General features: G+C 36.2%; 2 protein-coding genes across 2 annotated transcripts; both read right to left on the bottom strand.

Annotated features, from left to right (window-relative positions):
- Positions 1 to 1,413: 1,413 nt before the first annotated feature.
- LOC133454676 (liver-expressed antimicrobial peptide 2) lies at positions 1,414 to 2,487 on the bottom strand. The gene is made up of 3 exons (XM_061733401.1): positions 2,229 to 2,487; positions 1,937 to 2,076; positions 1,414 to 1,715 (listed from the first exon to the last, which is right to left on the bottom strand). The coding sequence occupies exons 1-3, from the start codon at positions 2,292 to 2,294 to the stop codon at positions 1,694 to 1,696; spliced, it is 228 nt and encodes a 75-aa protein (XP_061589385.1). The 5' UTR covers positions 2,295 to 2,487; the 3' UTR covers positions 1,414 to 1,693.
- A 1,857-nt stretch (positions 2,488 to 4,344) lies between these two features.
- scarb2c (scavenger receptor class B, member 2c) lies at positions 4,345 to 15,360 on the bottom strand. The gene is made up of 12 exons (XM_061734271.1): positions 15,124 to 15,360; positions 14,452 to 14,609; positions 13,293 to 13,437; positions 11,701 to 11,892; positions 11,511 to 11,602; positions 10,949 to 11,068; positions 9,514 to 9,692; positions 9,191 to 9,309; positions 7,790 to 7,863; positions 6,736 to 6,787; positions 6,274 to 6,426; positions 4,345 to 5,960 (listed from the first exon to the last, which is right to left on the bottom strand). The coding sequence occupies exons 1-12, from the start codon at positions 15,244 to 15,246 to the stop codon at positions 5,922 to 5,924; spliced, it is 1,446 nt and encodes a 481-aa protein (XP_061590255.1). The 5' UTR covers positions 15,247 to 15,360; the 3' UTR covers positions 4,345 to 5,921.
- Between the last annotated feature and the right edge of the window lie 488 nt (positions 15,361 to 15,848).

The raw sequence follows: 15,848 nt of genomic DNA, 5'->3' as shown, positions 1-15,848 counted from the left end.
TATATTTAGGGTCAATGGGTATTTAACTGAATGTGATTAGACAGTACTGCCCTACAAGGCTCAGGAGTCATCTTTCTACCCCTGTCATCATTAACAGCATCAATACAGTTCCCCTGGCAACCATACATGCCAATGTCGTGACCCTCTCTCCACTATAGTTGACACATGATGTGGTTTTTGATGATAAGATGTTTTTTTTCTTACCATCTGTTTGTCTTGGTTTCATCTGTCCACAGAAACAGATTTCAGAGCATCAAGGATTTTTTTGTGTTTGTTTGTTTTGTTTTGATGATATTTTCTAGTAAATTTAATCTGGCTCTCCTGATCTTGAAATTTAGCAGCAGGTTGGACGTTGCTGTAAATGTGCATTTACGTTCTTTTTTCGACTGTGAAAGAAGAAATACATTTAGTTTATTTGCAGGCAGTGACGCTTTCGTCTAATCTCACTCAACTGACTCAGCTCGCCCTCTAGTGGGGAATAGCCACAATTGTATGTCCCAGAAAGGCCTCCTAATTGTTTATAACATAAAAACAATAGACTGTTAGGAAACACTGAAAAACTGCACCAAGAAAAGGATAATTTGTATTCTTTTTTCCCTTTTTATCTTAGGAAAGTCAGCCTCCACTGTTGTCTTCCCATATCCCACTTGATAGTGATGGTCTTGGCTGCCAAATGTCAGGATTATTTTATTTTACGTAGCAGATGGCTGAAAGGTCCTTGAGGTGTTTTGAGTTGAAGAATTCAACTTCAGCTTTCAAATAGATGTAAATGTTAATAACACTAAAAATGACCATTCATACCTACAGCATAACTCAGGAGATAAGACTAACTGGCATCCCTGCACAAACTGTGGATGTGGATGGATTTTTCACTGATGTCCCAAATATGTTGTCCTTATTAAAATAAAAATGTATAAAGTAACAGTATTTATTCTTCCGGCACCATCTGAAACAAAAAAAACAACTCACAACTTCCACCACTACTGGACAAAAGTTAATCACACACCAACTATTATATTTTCATGAATTTTCATAAAAGTGGGTAATATGGATGCACATTCATTTGAATTAAATTATATTTGTTTGTTTTGATTTGTTTTACGATACTTCAAGATGTATTATATGAAAGCAGAAAAAAATCTTTGGTATTGACTATGATCAAGCTGCACTTGTTGGGAATAGGAATATGATCAAAAAATATATATAGATCAACATACAGTAGATGTTTTTGAAGGTATTCCACCTATCAGGGAATGTGAGGAACATTTTTATATACTGTTTGAACAAAAAGAAAAAGGTCTGGGCAATGCAACTACTTGAAAAAATAGTATATATTTGAATATTTACATAGTTTACAGTATATACAAATAAATACAAAATATCTATATGAACCAATAAACTCAGAGCACTTCATAAACTTTGCATGAATTTTTATATATAATCGAAAACATGCTTATGACACAGCCGTTCTGATGTTGCGGTAAACAAGATAACTCAAGATGGTGTCATTTATCTGGTAGTCTGCGTCCAGCTTTTACAGCATTTTTTTTTTCAGGACAAATTATTTTAGTTGTGTTTACAGGGTCTGATCAACTTCAGCACTCCTTCATATCGATCCAGAATGTCCAAGTTTCAGACAGATGGTTTTGGTCCACGACAGTCTAACACAGTTTTTCTGTTTCCAGGTGGAGTGTCAGAAAGAGCATATATGTCTCCTGGAAAATAAAGAAAATAGAGAAATATGGTAGCACTTTGTAATAACTACACACTATTAAGCATTAGTTAAGCATCAGAAACATTACTGCATGTGGAAACTGTGAGAATGGAATATTGTTTAACAGAACAACCTATCTGGCTTTATTAAGTGGTGAATGAAATGCACCAGGAAAACAGTTGAGTGAGTTTGTTTCAGTGCGAGTGAAAAGCTCTGCTCTACCTGCAGTAATTTGTGCCACATTCCGAGGGATCTCTGCAGCTGGTTCCAACAGGCTTCAGGCTGTTCCAGCGCCACAGCAGCGACCGCTTGGTCCGCTGGATCAAACCATTCCAGTCTTCAGGAACAGGCATTGTATTGACCTTCAAAGATAAACATTGGACCGCTTCAGAGTTTTGATAACCCACAGGAAAAATGCTGTTAACATACGCCAATGTACTGCATCAAACTATCAAAAGCCAAAAGGATATCAATTAAACTTTGCAATCAGTGAGAAGAAAGATGCTTAACTCACCTGAATGATGCATATCAGGGAAAGAAAAACAGAGAGAAAGATAATCTTTTCCTGAAGTGTCCTCATGCTGTGTACAGATCGGAGCTTGCAGCTGATTCTAGTCCGGTGTGGGCTGCTACTTGTATCAAGGGTGTTAATTGACTTGGGGTGGAGTTGACCTCTGACTGGTTCCCAGATTTAACAGATTGACCCAAGTCAAAGTCAGCAGTGCAAATCTGTTACCCAGTAGTACTTATCAGTTTTATAATGACAAAGAAACTCAGAGTTCATACACGGTAATCCAAAGTACACTTTAACCTTATAATTAAGGACAATTCCACGTCAGAGGTCCTGGAAACCTTAAAGACATAGTATGGTTAAGTATGGTTATGCTTAAGTTACTTATTCAAGGTCAGTGTATGACTAACTGACACACCCCCACTACTGAGATGCAGGGTCAGAGGAAAAGTGATTTAGCCACAAAAAAAGTCCCACCTAAAACAAATCATGATGTGTCCCAGTGTATCATATACAGTACCTTGTAAAGGGTTCACTTTAGTATAGCTGGTGGTGAACGCTGGAAAATTCTTAGGGAAAATGTGCTTCTTAAACCCATGATGCATGGGTTGAGTGGTTCAAGAGAAAAAAAGATGACATTTAAAATCATATCTCACATTTAAAAATGTGAGGTTCAATTCAAAGAATGTTGGGAAAAGGAGTCGGAGAGGCACGCTGGTTGCAGGATCATGCTGTAGATATCATAAAAAGCAATACTTAAGACATTTTAGAGAAAAGTCCAACCTCACACATGCAATGAGAATCTGTACTTCACCTGCTGAACCACTCTATCTCAAAAAAGCCGTAACTGTTTGCCTCGAAGAAATGTCAAAAATCCCTCTGACTACACGTGCTAAAAATTTAAAGCCATACCAAAACAGATTTGTAATATCTTTCAAAGCATTGTCTTTAAATGTTGGATTATAAACAGACACACACAAGTTGCCAGGTTACCATAGCTCAGGTAACGGACCTGGCCATTGAAAAATATTCAATTTATTTGCATTCAAAAAGTTTCATGGCGTTGCTCTCAAAGCTTGTTTAGGGTCATTATTCATCATTACCATGAATCACCAGTTTTGTAGTATTTGACTGAATATGAGTAGACCTACACCTGTACACCTCGGAATTGATCTTATTTCTTTCAGCAGTCACATGATCAATAATCACCAGTGATCCTGTTCAGTTGTCGGCCTACATGCCCATACCATAACACTGCCTCCCCCATGTTTGACACATGATGATATTTGATCATGATCTTTTGGATGATGAGTTTTTCGTTTCCTTCTCAATACTTTTCTTATCAATCTGAGACACGTTAATCTTAGTTTCACTTTGCAGAACATGAACAACTGCTTTGTAAAGACATTTTCTGGCTCAACCTGAATTGGTTTCCTGTTCTTAAATGATGGCAGTGGTTTCCACATTGTTGTAAACTCCCTGCATTTACATTGATGAAGGCTTCTCTTGATAGTGCAAACTGACAATTATGCATTTTCCTTCTCTGGAGTATTTTTGACTTCCCTTGATGTTGTGAAGGGGTGTTTCTTCATCAAGGCAGGGACTCCATGATCAAACAGTAAAGTTGCCTGCAGTCTTCCAGTGCTTTCTTTTCTTTTTAAGAATTCACCAAACTGTTGATTTTGCCACACCTCAGGTTTTTGCTGTCTCTCTTACATATTGATGTTGATTTTTTCAGCCTAATGGTGGCTTAATTTACTTGCTTTAAGACCTCTTTGAACTTCATATTGGTAGCTCCAGCCAAACAGCTGCTGAATTTAATACCCGATATCAACTCCAAAACTTTTACATGCCTCATTCATCTTGAAGTAATGAGGAAATGGACCTGGTCAAGTAAACATACTCTACTATCCAAATATGCTTATAACGGCTGTAATTCCATAGTGGTAAAACTAAATTGAAGACGAAAGTGGAAACTTCTTATAAAGTGGAAAAAAAGAGTAAGACAGGATAACATTTCCAGTATCAGACATTTTTTCGCAATTTGACTAAAAATAACACACATTCTGCAGATAGAGAGGTTTGTTTCACTGGGAATAATTGAACTTTCCCACATAAGTGGCATTATCACACATAGTTTATTAGTAAGTTAGAACAAATGACAATAAAAGGTGCTAATTATGTGAAGCATGGCTGACCTGTTGAGTATTTAATCTGTGATTACATGTTAAGTACATATTTTCCTAGAGAGGGGTAATGTAACCAATGTTACCTTTTACACGTACATCACAAACAAACAAACAAAATAAGCACAAGACATCAGCGATTTAACATGAAAACTCCTATTAAAAAAAAAACGCCTGATGAGAGTTATATTCTGTGCAATGCTGGACAAGTTCATATTACTTCATAAATGAGCAATCTTCTGTAAACACGAACAGTCCAACAAACCAATAAAGATTTCATCTCAAACATTCACTCTTACAACTCCTGTAGAAATCAATCCTACAAAAACAAGTACTTAAAATTCATGTCAATATGATAAATCATATTTTCACAAAATCAGCAAGAATCAGAACAAAATACTGACTCCTGGAGCGGAAAACAAATATTTCCATGTACAACATGTCACAGACAGTCACGGCAGGCTAAAAACTTCCCTTTATCCTTTTAAATTAATATTAACTAACTTTTCCTCCAGGTAAAGTAGATTATTGGGCTTTGCTACAACAGATTAAAGGCGCATTAGGCAGGATTGAGGCAGGATTTATGAAAAAAATTTGTATACGTTTTAAGTTTTCTAGTAATAATGTCAGATGAAGCGTTCCAAACCAAAAAGAATGAGCCCTCTAGCGTATCTCTCTGTTGCCTTGAACAGGCTGTGTGCTGCAAAATGTGCTGCAATTGTGGGGCCGAATTTCCCGCGCTGTCCTGCGGATGTGACGTCACATGACGCTGCATGTGCGTTCTCCCCGTTCTCCCGGGCCGGCTTCACTGTTGGCTGCAGTACCCCCGACGGTCGTCGTGGCGAAGGGTGGCGCTAATGAGTCTCATTTCTTAAAAGGAGCCTCATGCTCCTTTAACAACAAATTAAACTGATCCATACTATTTCTCCTTTTGAGCACAAGATACTGATTCTGACACGATTCCAAACGATCAATAAATCAGAGTTATTTGTTTTTGGGGTTTTCTTCCTTTGCCAAAAACACATTTAAGGCTGATTAAAAATAAAATATTATGTTAGTGATTAGTCTGACATTATATTTTAGTCAATACAAAAAAATGGAACGTAGTTTCTTATTTTTAAAAACAAACTTGAGTATTTAAACTATTGCAGTAGCTTCACACAGTTTCCTTATAGACCTCCACACACGTCCGTGCACAAACGGAAATGTAGAGTATGCCGCTGCTCAAAAATGGTGCCATATCTTATAAAAAAAACAAAAAACACACACATAAAAATATTTTAGCATCATTACAACTTTGAATGAAGACAGTAACGCTAGTGCTTTTTTTTCAAATACTGAAAACAGTCCTGCTCACTTTGTTTCAAAAGGTTAAAAACAGATTAAAAGGTGGCATGCCAGTTATGAGTGGTTACTTTGAGTCGGCGGTACAACTGTTAGATCGAGTGAAGCCTTGAAATAACAAGATGGTAAATGTGACAGATCTCCTTCTTGCACATTCAGTTTGGTGCTATGATGACAGCAGGGGCTGTCGCTCAGCAGTGGTGCTCTGGAAGACAAAATTCATCACCGCAGTACATTATTCATCAATACTGGTTAGTTGTCACCCCTTTATTTGTTTTATAGTCAGCGTTTTTCAAAATGTTTAAAGTCTTTTTTTTTTCCTCTCCTGCTTTGTTAATATTAATTTGGCACATAAAACATTTACTTCAACCATATAAGTTATTTTAAACAGTTTTGCAGCAATGTCACATTTTAACCATCTAATTGATCAGCTGTTTAACCATCAATCCAAAAAAAAACTACAAAAAACAAATACAGTTACACTTTTAATGACATAAAAGTCGGTCCCTGGGACTCACCTCTGGGACTTTCTGTCGACACATGAGGAACATAAAGATCCCTCCGAGAAATATTCCCAGACCAATCAGCATGAACGGGATGTTCTCCACAACATTCTTCTGAGCAACAATCACACGCAGCTTCTTTGCTGACGTGTCATCAATGACAACACTCTGATGAGGGGGGGAAAAAGATTTTAAAAACATTCAACAACGATAATCTGAGTTGTAGTGTTGTATTTCCACCGAATCATTATTAAAGGTTTAAGCACAAGAAAACTATATGAATTATTCTTTTACTGAAAGAACCAGCAAGAAATGAGTCAAGTTCAAAAGGTATATACGTATATGAAAGATACATCCACAAAGAAAACAAAAAAAGCATTGGCATTTTAAATATGGTATGAATATTGAGTGCATATACTGTATATTGCACAAGGCTTTCTGCTACGTGTGTAAGCAGCATGGAGAGTGTGTTTGTACCTCATTGAGATAAACCACAGGCAAGACCACTGTCCTCACATTTCCTGTTTGACTGAAAGAAGAAACAGTTGCACGATGAAAAACAACCACGTAGTGTTTATTTCCTCTGAGACAAACTTCCCAACATTTTTTACCCACAGCAAAAAAAAGTTCAAAAAGCAAATAATCTCCTTAAACATCATTTTCCAATGATCATGTTAAACGGTTAAGCAATATATCGCGCTATTATGCTTTTGCTAATTCAAGCTTGATAATCTACAGTATGCAAACAAGTACTTGGCCGGTCACAAATTTAAATTTGTTTATTGAGTTTTTTGCAGCAGGACTTTGAATTAGATTAAAATAATACTTATATTAACAGGAAGAAGAATGAATGCTACACAGTAGTGTAATGGCTCAGTCTTATAGTCTGTTGATGTCAAACTGAAAAGCTCCGTGTGTCCTGCTGTCATTACCACATAAAAGTTGACCAATTAATGATATTACTAATTCTTGGGCAGTTGTATGTAATGTCAAAGTTAGTTTTCTCATAAATGAGTCAATGCAGACAAACTGAAGTGGATGAATATGAGAATAAAAAAGGAGAAGAGGTGACCATCCAAGTAAACCATTCATAGTAAAAGGTCATGCACTTAGATCCACACTACATTTCTGTATTTTAATTTCACTTCTTCAATTTGAATTATGTCTTGTTGGCCTGCTTGACAAAACCTAAAATCACATCTGTTTAAATGTCAAGTTGTGATACAACTAAATAGAAAAGTCTGGATTCAAAGTGATCTCACTCCTTGTTCTGTCAGAAGTCAGGTAGACACATAAACAAGTGAGCCAGTGTCCAAAAGGTCACTAATAATGATGACGGTGGCATAAATTCTCTTTATCTTCCTGGCAACCCTTCCCTACATGCTTTGTCATCCAGCTATTACAGCTTCAACTCAAACCAGTATGGTGAAAGTGATGTTTATGAAGAACTACAGTACAGACGAAAAGTACTGTACGTAAAACTCCAGCTACTTCTGAGAGACAATAAAAACCAAGGAAATTAACAAATTACCTGAAAGTCTTGATTTTCTCTACATAGACATTAATCTGGACGCGCTTGGCTGCACGGAGGACAATCCCCGTTAGCTGCAAGACAGAATTAAGCTTTGTTAGAAAAAAAGCGAAGAAAGATTTCAAAGCTCTGAATTGTGTTGCATCTTCACACGTCTATCGCATCTGACGTACATGTATGAAGATTCATGCCTAAACACTGTTTTCGTAAATAACCGGTACTAATAACATACGCTGTGCAGATAATATTTTGCGATATTTTTGGTGTCAATATATGTAACAAGTATTTTATGAGGTTAGTGGGTAGAAATTAAGTAAACACACTGACTCCTACACATTATTATGGAATTTTTTACAGATGCAAACTTAAAAACTCGTCAACGATATACTCTGTCATCAGACTCGCATCTGATTTAATAAATAAATGAAACAAAAAAAAAATTCACAGCAGTTTTTTTATGTTATTGCCGCAGCTGCACAATGATGATAGTAATATAGGAAGCATGGCAGAACTTGGATTCAAACAGAAAAACAAAGTCACTAGAAAAAAAAAACAGTTGCATCAAGGGTCGGTACACTTCATACTTGGACGGGACAATGCATTTTGTCTTTTTTTTGCTGTTATAAAAGCTGAGTATGAATTCACCAGATGATACATGTCAAATTATAAAGTTGCAGACCTTTAAAAATGTGCATGTAAAAATTTGTTTTTTTAATAAAAGGTCATGCACTTTAAGTTTTTAATTTTGCAACGGCAATTTCCCTTTAACAGATCAAGTCTTAAAAGACAATAAAATAACCTTTTTTTGGACTGGATGTGAACTACTGTTTGCAACATTTTGTGAAATTAATGTGATGTCTTTGAATGTAAACAGAAAATATGATGCAATATATCATTAATGATGTAAAACATTAGAAACCAAACAAAAAAGAAGCAACTGGTCTATAACAATAGCTTTGCAACTCATCCTCCAATTTAATATCTGCAGCTATTCTCTTTTTCACATCCATTCATTCTGCGTATTCCCGGGAAAACAGATGAACAATCTGTTTCTCTGTCTGCACCCTGTTATTGAGTTTCTACCCTGAGCTCAACTAGGTTATTATTTGCGATAAGAGCCGTTACAGCTTATCTTCGGAGACAGCTCTGTACCATGTAGTCTGCTTTAATTTTTAACCACAGCTTAAAGCAGAAACCTCATTTCCCAGCTCACCGATCCCACGCAACTGAAAAATTGAACTAGAGCAACATCAAGTGGTTGAGTTTTATACCACAGGTTTGTAAAATAGCAGAAGATACGGTATATCTGAGTTTAAAAAAAAACAGACTGTCATATTAACAACATGACTCACAGCAAATTCATAAATTATATATTTAGGCAAGAATAGATCTGATTCCTACCGGGTTGATGTCAATGTTAGTCTCATGCAGCTCCTTTTTAGGATTCATCCCAAATACATCCTGAACGAATTTCTCATCTGCCTGGTAGAAGTGTGGCGAGGACATAATGATGGGCGCTCCTAAACAAACATAAGACTCGGTATGAATGATACTGTGTACGGTATCAAACAGAGCAGTTTCAGAAAAAAATGGCTTTAGTAAACATCAACGGCTGAAATTCATTCAAGAAAAAAACAGCTCTTTAAAAGAACATTTTGTCTGTGTGGCACAAAGAAGCCCTGAAATATGTTTTACACAGATTGGCTGCTAAAAGGGTTTCCCACCTTGTTTACATGCACTGACGTTAAGCAGGCCAGAGCCGAGGCAGTTACCCGCAGGTACACAATAGCCCTTATTGGCTGGGTTCACAGTCAGATTGGCAAACACCTCATCTGGAAGAATGAATCGATAGCCAGGGATCCCATTCACTGTCACGTCGTCCTCATACACAGCATACAAAGACCTTGGAGACAGAGTCACATGAGGCTTAATCTTTGAAGGGAAGTCTAATTATGTTCTGCTGTTGTGTAACAAAGAGGGAAGTATTGCATTTATTTTGTATTGAGCCAAGTGTTAAGCTGGTTTTCTGAAAACCTGCATGACACAATTGGGTTTTATTAAGCGTTCAAAGGTTGTATGAACATGCTACTGCCTCATTACCCTTTATGTGGATGCACTGACAAGTACTCTGTTGTTTTAGACAGCACTAAACGGGTTGTACGTTAACAGTGGCCTTACTTAATAAGCTGGCACAACCCAGATATACAACCAGCCAGGTTAAATTTGTATCCTTAATCCAACCTCCGGACATAAATAATTCCAAGAGAAAGGTTTAAGAGGACGAGAGAGTGAGTGCAGGTTCAAGCCGGACGGGGTGGGGGCTGAAACCACAAATGCTGCGTCAGCAAAAGAGGAAACAAAACTCAATGGAAGTTATTCTCACTGATTGTTTATAATGCACAAACAAGTGTTCACTATTGAAAATGTTATATTCATTTGAAATACTGTGCTTGAGATAAAATTGAAAAGTTTCATTAGATTTAAAAGTCTGGCCCTTAAAATAAAATCAAAAAAAAAAAATAGTCTTTTGTGTCTCATCTAGACACACAAGCATTTAACTTTTGTCCGAAAGAAAAAGAAGGCGTACTGCCAAAGAAATTTAAATTTGCTTTTAAGGTATATCTAGCTACCATCTGCTGGAGCTCATTAATTATGCCAAAAAGGTCTTGGAGAGACAATAAAATGAGTGTCCTTCCAGAGAGTTTCTGGGCGGGTTTAACACGACAACGACAGAGCAGCGACGTAATCTGGATGTACAGTACTGTACTGTAAAGAGTGTTGATGGCTGCAGTTGAGGACTAACAACCATTTTAAATCGGCCTTGGCATTGACAGTTAAAGATTCACACTTTTTATTGGAAAATTGAACAAAAGACAGCACTCAAATCATTGATTTGAAAGGTTGATCTATTTGCCATTTTGCGGGCTACGTCAAAAGTTTAATTTACTCTCCAACACAACACTTTCTCCCATTGACTCGTTTTCGGTGCTCTGAGTACATCACCTTGCTTGTTGCTCTGATTGGTCGTAGTTCTAACCAACTATGTGATAAGCAACCGTTGGTGGGCCTCCCCATCCAATGGGAGGCCCCCTGGATCGTTTTCAGACTCTGCAACTTTCTAAATGTGGGTCTGATCTAGCAGGTTACATCGAAGCTTACCTGCACAGGTCAGAAGAAAATATGTACAGCTCTTCATTCTTGGAGATGAGTGGATGAAAAGATGCTCCATTGGTTCCATTGATCATATTACACTCATCAGATGTCCACCAGTTCAGAGAGCTGCACATTAAAAATGACAACATTAATGTTTTTGTTGCAATCAATATTTTTCATTTTAAGCTCACGTGAAATACAGAAAGTACTAAAAAGAGGTTTAACACTAATGTAGCTTTGTGAAATGGAAGTGTCCTGGGACACGTCCACAGGGTTCAACTGCTCTTTTGTATTTTTAATGATACTGTACACAAGTTGATTGTATCAACTAATTAATGAAAATAAATATCAGTTTTGTCAAACATGTCTTTAATATCCTCTGGATCATAGCCACTATGCCAAAAAAATCACAACCCAAAACATAAACTTCCTTTAATTCCCTCCATTAATTCTATCACTTTTACATCCATGTAAAGTTCATTTGATCAAATCACTCTTACTGACTTTTTCTACAAAATAGACAGCAATTAATTTTGTGATCAATAATTTCATTCTGTGAACATACTACCTTTGATCGTTCCATGTTGCCACTCTAGAAAAATCTTTGTAATTCTGCTGGCCAGTGAAGAACACATATTCTCCATCATTTGAAGCATTGCTCTGTAAAAACAAACAAAAAAATCAATAAGCCGCTTTTACACTAAAACTGGCAATAGTTAGTACAAACTATAGAATTACATAAATATAGTAAAATAAACCTTATAGAAGAGTCCAAAAACGTCATCTAGCTCAGGTCTGACTAATTTGAGGGCTTTGAGCAGAGGGTCTTCATATCCCCACAGCAGCTCTCGTACTGTGTGGGTGCTGAACAGGCCTTCACCGGTAGACCTCATGTAGGCTGAGATAATGTTGGCTTCAACAGGGAAATCCTTAAATTTCTCCATAACCGTCTTCCAAAAAAAAAAAGAAATAAGGGCAGGGATGTTGTTAAAAACATGCCAGAAGGTATAAAACAGGACATGTTTTATAAAAATGAGGGTAAGTCAAAGAATCAAGATACAAAACATTCCCATTTCAATAGAACATAATATGCAACAATATCACACAATATACTACATAAGTACAACAAAAAGAGTTTATATTTATTCAAACTTGCAATATTAACACTTCACAAACTAAAAAAAAATGTAATAATCCCTTATGATTGACGTGATGATTTTTATGCTGACTTTTTAATGCATCAGTCCATCTCTTAAAACCAGCTGCTATGAACTGCTATGTAAAAAATATAGTTAAAAGCAAAGTTATTCTCCTGCATCTGTGTGGTATTTTTATAAAAGCATGTCACAAACATCTTTAATGCCCCCAACAATTTGTATAAAAGGACAGACTATTACTTCCCACACTTTAATTATTTTGAGGTTTGAACAGCTCAGCTGATTGGTAGAAACTATGTTTCTGTATGTGTCTGTTTGCACTCTGTGTAATTGTAATTCCAATTTTTTTTTATATTATCCAAAATTTCCACTTCCCAGTCAATTATCAGCTAGGGAGAGTAATCACTGCATGTAATCAGATGCAAAAAAGTCCAAAACAGCCTCAACTATCTCTCTAAACCAATGTGGAGAGACAGAAAATCGGTTATTACTTTTTCAGAAAGGAGCTGTTTATTTCATATCATGTGCTCTTCCAGCAAAGTAAATTTAAACTGTATCAAATAAACCGTTTATTCTCCTATTTTAAAAGATCTATTAGTCTGCTAATGCTGGTACCGGTATTACTTTCTATGAAATTTCAATAGTACAGTAAAAGACTTATAAAAGGACTTGATATCCATTCATTTAACTGTAAAACAGAGGCTATGGATACGAACACAACAGGAAGTAGGATGATATTGAAAACAATGGAAATCATCTAATTTTTGTTCTTTTAAGGAATGGATTGAATTAATGACCAAAAGGGCTTTATATGAACAAACAACTCTCAGGATTTGTTGGGATATTTTTGAAGAAGATAGTCAGGCTTAGCATATATATATATATATATATATATATATATATATATATACACATACATACATATATATATAGAATATGTTTGCTTAGTGACTGATATCTTATTGGATGTAATTGTTTTGTATACTCAGAGGGCAATGTCAATTTCAGTTCACCTTTTTCTGGTGTGTTTGGTTTATTTTCTGTCTTTTTGATATTTCTGTGCTTTATTCAAAAAGGAAAGTAAGCCGTCTATATGTTGAGGATTTTTTTATTTGAAGTCAATGCTTTGTGTTTTCTGATGTCCTCCAAAAATAAGAATAATAAATCAATCAATCAAAAGAATCTTTGCTCACCATGGCAGGGATGTTGACTGTCCTGATGAGATCGCTCTCAGGGCCCCGGGACATGCCGCGCTGAAAAATGTAGGTTTTAGTGTTGACAGCTGCTACTCTAGTGCTGTTATCCTCAAATGTTATTTGCTCCATGGGCCGGTGCTCTCTGTGTAGAAATTATTGAAATCATAATTTGAAAGGTTGGTTGAAATGACAATGGCTTCTTTATACAAGTCTATTTTTCATGTGCCTTTAGAAAATGAATACCAAAAATATACTTTTCAGTTACATGCTTGTTTATCCAGCAAACATACAGCTAAATAAAATATTTTTCCACTAAAAAGAGAAAGAGATGCCTGAGCCCTTTAGTGAATGTCTGAACACAGAAAAAGAAACAAATGTACAATCGAGGTATGTTGAGCTCTCCAATCTATGTCACATGTCTTTGTTGCCACAACAAATACACTGTAGTTAACATTTTATAAGCCTGTTGTTTATGAGCTATGCTAAGGCTCTTTAAAAAACTTAAAAACAAAAACTGACATATCCAGGAAATGGAAGTTCAACGTACAGAGACATACTAATTGTAAGACTATGTGAAAGAAAGAGAAAATTGTAACAACTGGGCCCTCACACTACTATATTCATGTTTTATTTTAAGGAAAATGTTTGCCATTCTTTTTTTTTAATCCATAAAGTTAGGTTAAAGCTTAATACTGACACCATCCGGTTTACCTTGTTTGGCACCCATTTTCTTTGCTTCCATCAGAATATGTAAAGATAAAGGTAAGATCTTTCCTATAATATCAGATACATTTCTTTTAAGGATTTCTAGTGCCAGAGGGACTTTTAAACAAATTATTATTTTATTCCTTTCACCCCTTGATCAATATTCACCCTCTTGGCATCTTTCAACCTTGATGGACAACATAATTCACTTCCCTTCCCGTATCTGCTTAGGTTGTTTATGTGCAGCTGGAGTATTTCTGAAATGCTCCAAAAACAGTGTTCGAACGACATTATATGTTGGTGGATCTCCCAACTGTAGCCCAATCTTGGATAAAAATTATTTAAGTAATGGATGGATGTATAGATAGATGGACGGATAATGTTTCACCAATCAACACTTAAATTTAAAATTGTTTATAAGGGATGATACTGAAAGATAAGTCTCTCTCACAGATATGTGTATGGTCCAATCTCCAACACAGCAGGCCTCTCCCCAGCCAGCGCCTCTGAGGGATTTGTCAGATTGAAGAAGTAAAACTGCATGTAGATAGGAGCCGGTGGATCAGCCCAGGCCTCAAACGCATCTGTTCCATTTCTCAAAACTACTTCCTACGGGGAACAAAGGGCAGTGGGTTAAAAATGTTTGACTCGCATGAATAATCTGCTGACAACAAACTGCCCGCACGCACATCACATGATAAGCAACTAATGAAGTCACCAATTCATATGACATCTAGATCAAAACATAAAAGCTAACTCATTAAAAAAAAAACAACATAAAAAACCTTTTGTGAAATTCTGAGACGTGCTAAACCACACTTGAATGTTGTCGGTTCTGCGGGTATCTAAAGTCAATGTTTACAAATATTTGAGTTAAACTTACTTAAATATTACAAACGTAGTACGTTTTTTTGAGCTACCATAATTACTTTTTCTAAATATTTCCAGTTTATCAGGGAAGTCTAAGGGCTAAAAAAAAAAAATACAATTTAATAAGGACACATAGGCTATGTTGTCTTTAAATAAATGTTATCTGTTGTTTTGACGGAACAAAATCGTAGCTAGCGTTAGCTTATCTAGCGTTCACGATAAATACAAAACATTAAGATAAATGAGAGCTTACCCTTTTAACCATCGACTGCACAAAACGTGTAAACACGGTAGACAAAACCAAAGAAATGCCAAAGATTAGCATTAGTATAGAAAGTACTCCCGTACTGTAAATGCAACATGATTTCAGGAGCATGATGAGAGAGCTGCCACAGAGTTCAGGTTTTCACTGACAGCTCGGCTGGCTGAGCTGTTTTTGTTTTGGTTCAGCCAAAGCCCCACCAGTTCCAGGATCTGGGATGGAACTCGAATGGTTCGTATCCGGAATAAGAAAATACCACGCTCACCACTTCCGGTTTCTTCGATAGTCGAGTTTACGAGAGCGTTCAGTCGTAACGAAAGCATCGGAAACAATCTAATTGTATCGCTAAGTGTAGGTGATACTCGCAGTAATTAAATATAAAATATACCTAGTGGCATATGTCGGATAAATTGAATTTATTGTCAAGTTAAAGGATTGTTAAAACCCAAATGTAATTATATTACATGGCTGCTGACAATACAAGGCAGTGAACCATCTTGAAGATGAAAACTCTTTGTTACAATGATTCAACCCCTGACAGCACATTAGGGAGAACCAGTTTGATGAGCATGACCAAGTAAAAAACATAAATATGCGTCTTACTCTATTTTCTTAATTCTATTAAGTATATTTACGTTAGGAAATAGAAAAAATGGGTTTTACTGTTTTCCCGAATAGGCCCAAATCAATAACATTATTAGGCCTATTTAAGAATC

The sequence above is a fragment of the Cololabis saira genome, chromosome 11 (genome assembly GCF_033807715.1).
Source record: "Cololabis saira isolate AMF1-May2022 chromosome 11, fColSai1.1, whole genome shotgun sequence".
Taxonomy (NCBI): Eukaryota; Metazoa; Chordata; class Actinopteri; order Beloniformes; family Belonidae; genus Cololabis; species Cololabis saira.
Note: the sequence above shows the minus strand (reverse complement) of the source record. Positions and strands in the feature narration are given on the sequence as shown.

Bases quoted from the DNA above. Each gene is read 5' to 3' on its own strand.
- LOC133454676 (XM_061733401.1), bottom strand. From the start codon at position 2,294: ATGAGGACACTTCAGGAAAAGATTATCTTTCTCTCTGTTTTTCTTTCC. The intron at 2,077-2,228 runs GTGAGTTAAGCA...TTATCTTTGAAG, and splicing joins CCCTGATATGCATCATTCAG to GTCAATACAATGCCTGTTCC. The intron at 1,716-1,936 runs GTAGAGCAGAGC...TTTATTTTCCAG, and splicing joins TGTGGCACAAATTACTGCAG to GAGACATATATGCTCTTTCT.
- scarb2c (XM_061734271.1), bottom strand. From the start codon at position 15,246: ATGCTCCTGAAATCATGTTGCATTTACAGTACGGGAGTACTTTCTATA. The intron at 6,788-7,789 runs GTAATTTGTTAA...TTCTTCTTTCAG, and splicing joins GAGAAAATCAAGACTTTCAG to TCAAACAGGAAATGTGAGGA. The intron at 5,961-6,273 runs GTGAGTCCCAGG...TTTGTCTTCCAG, and splicing joins GTCGACAGAAAGTCCCAGAG to AGCACCACTGCTGAGCGACA.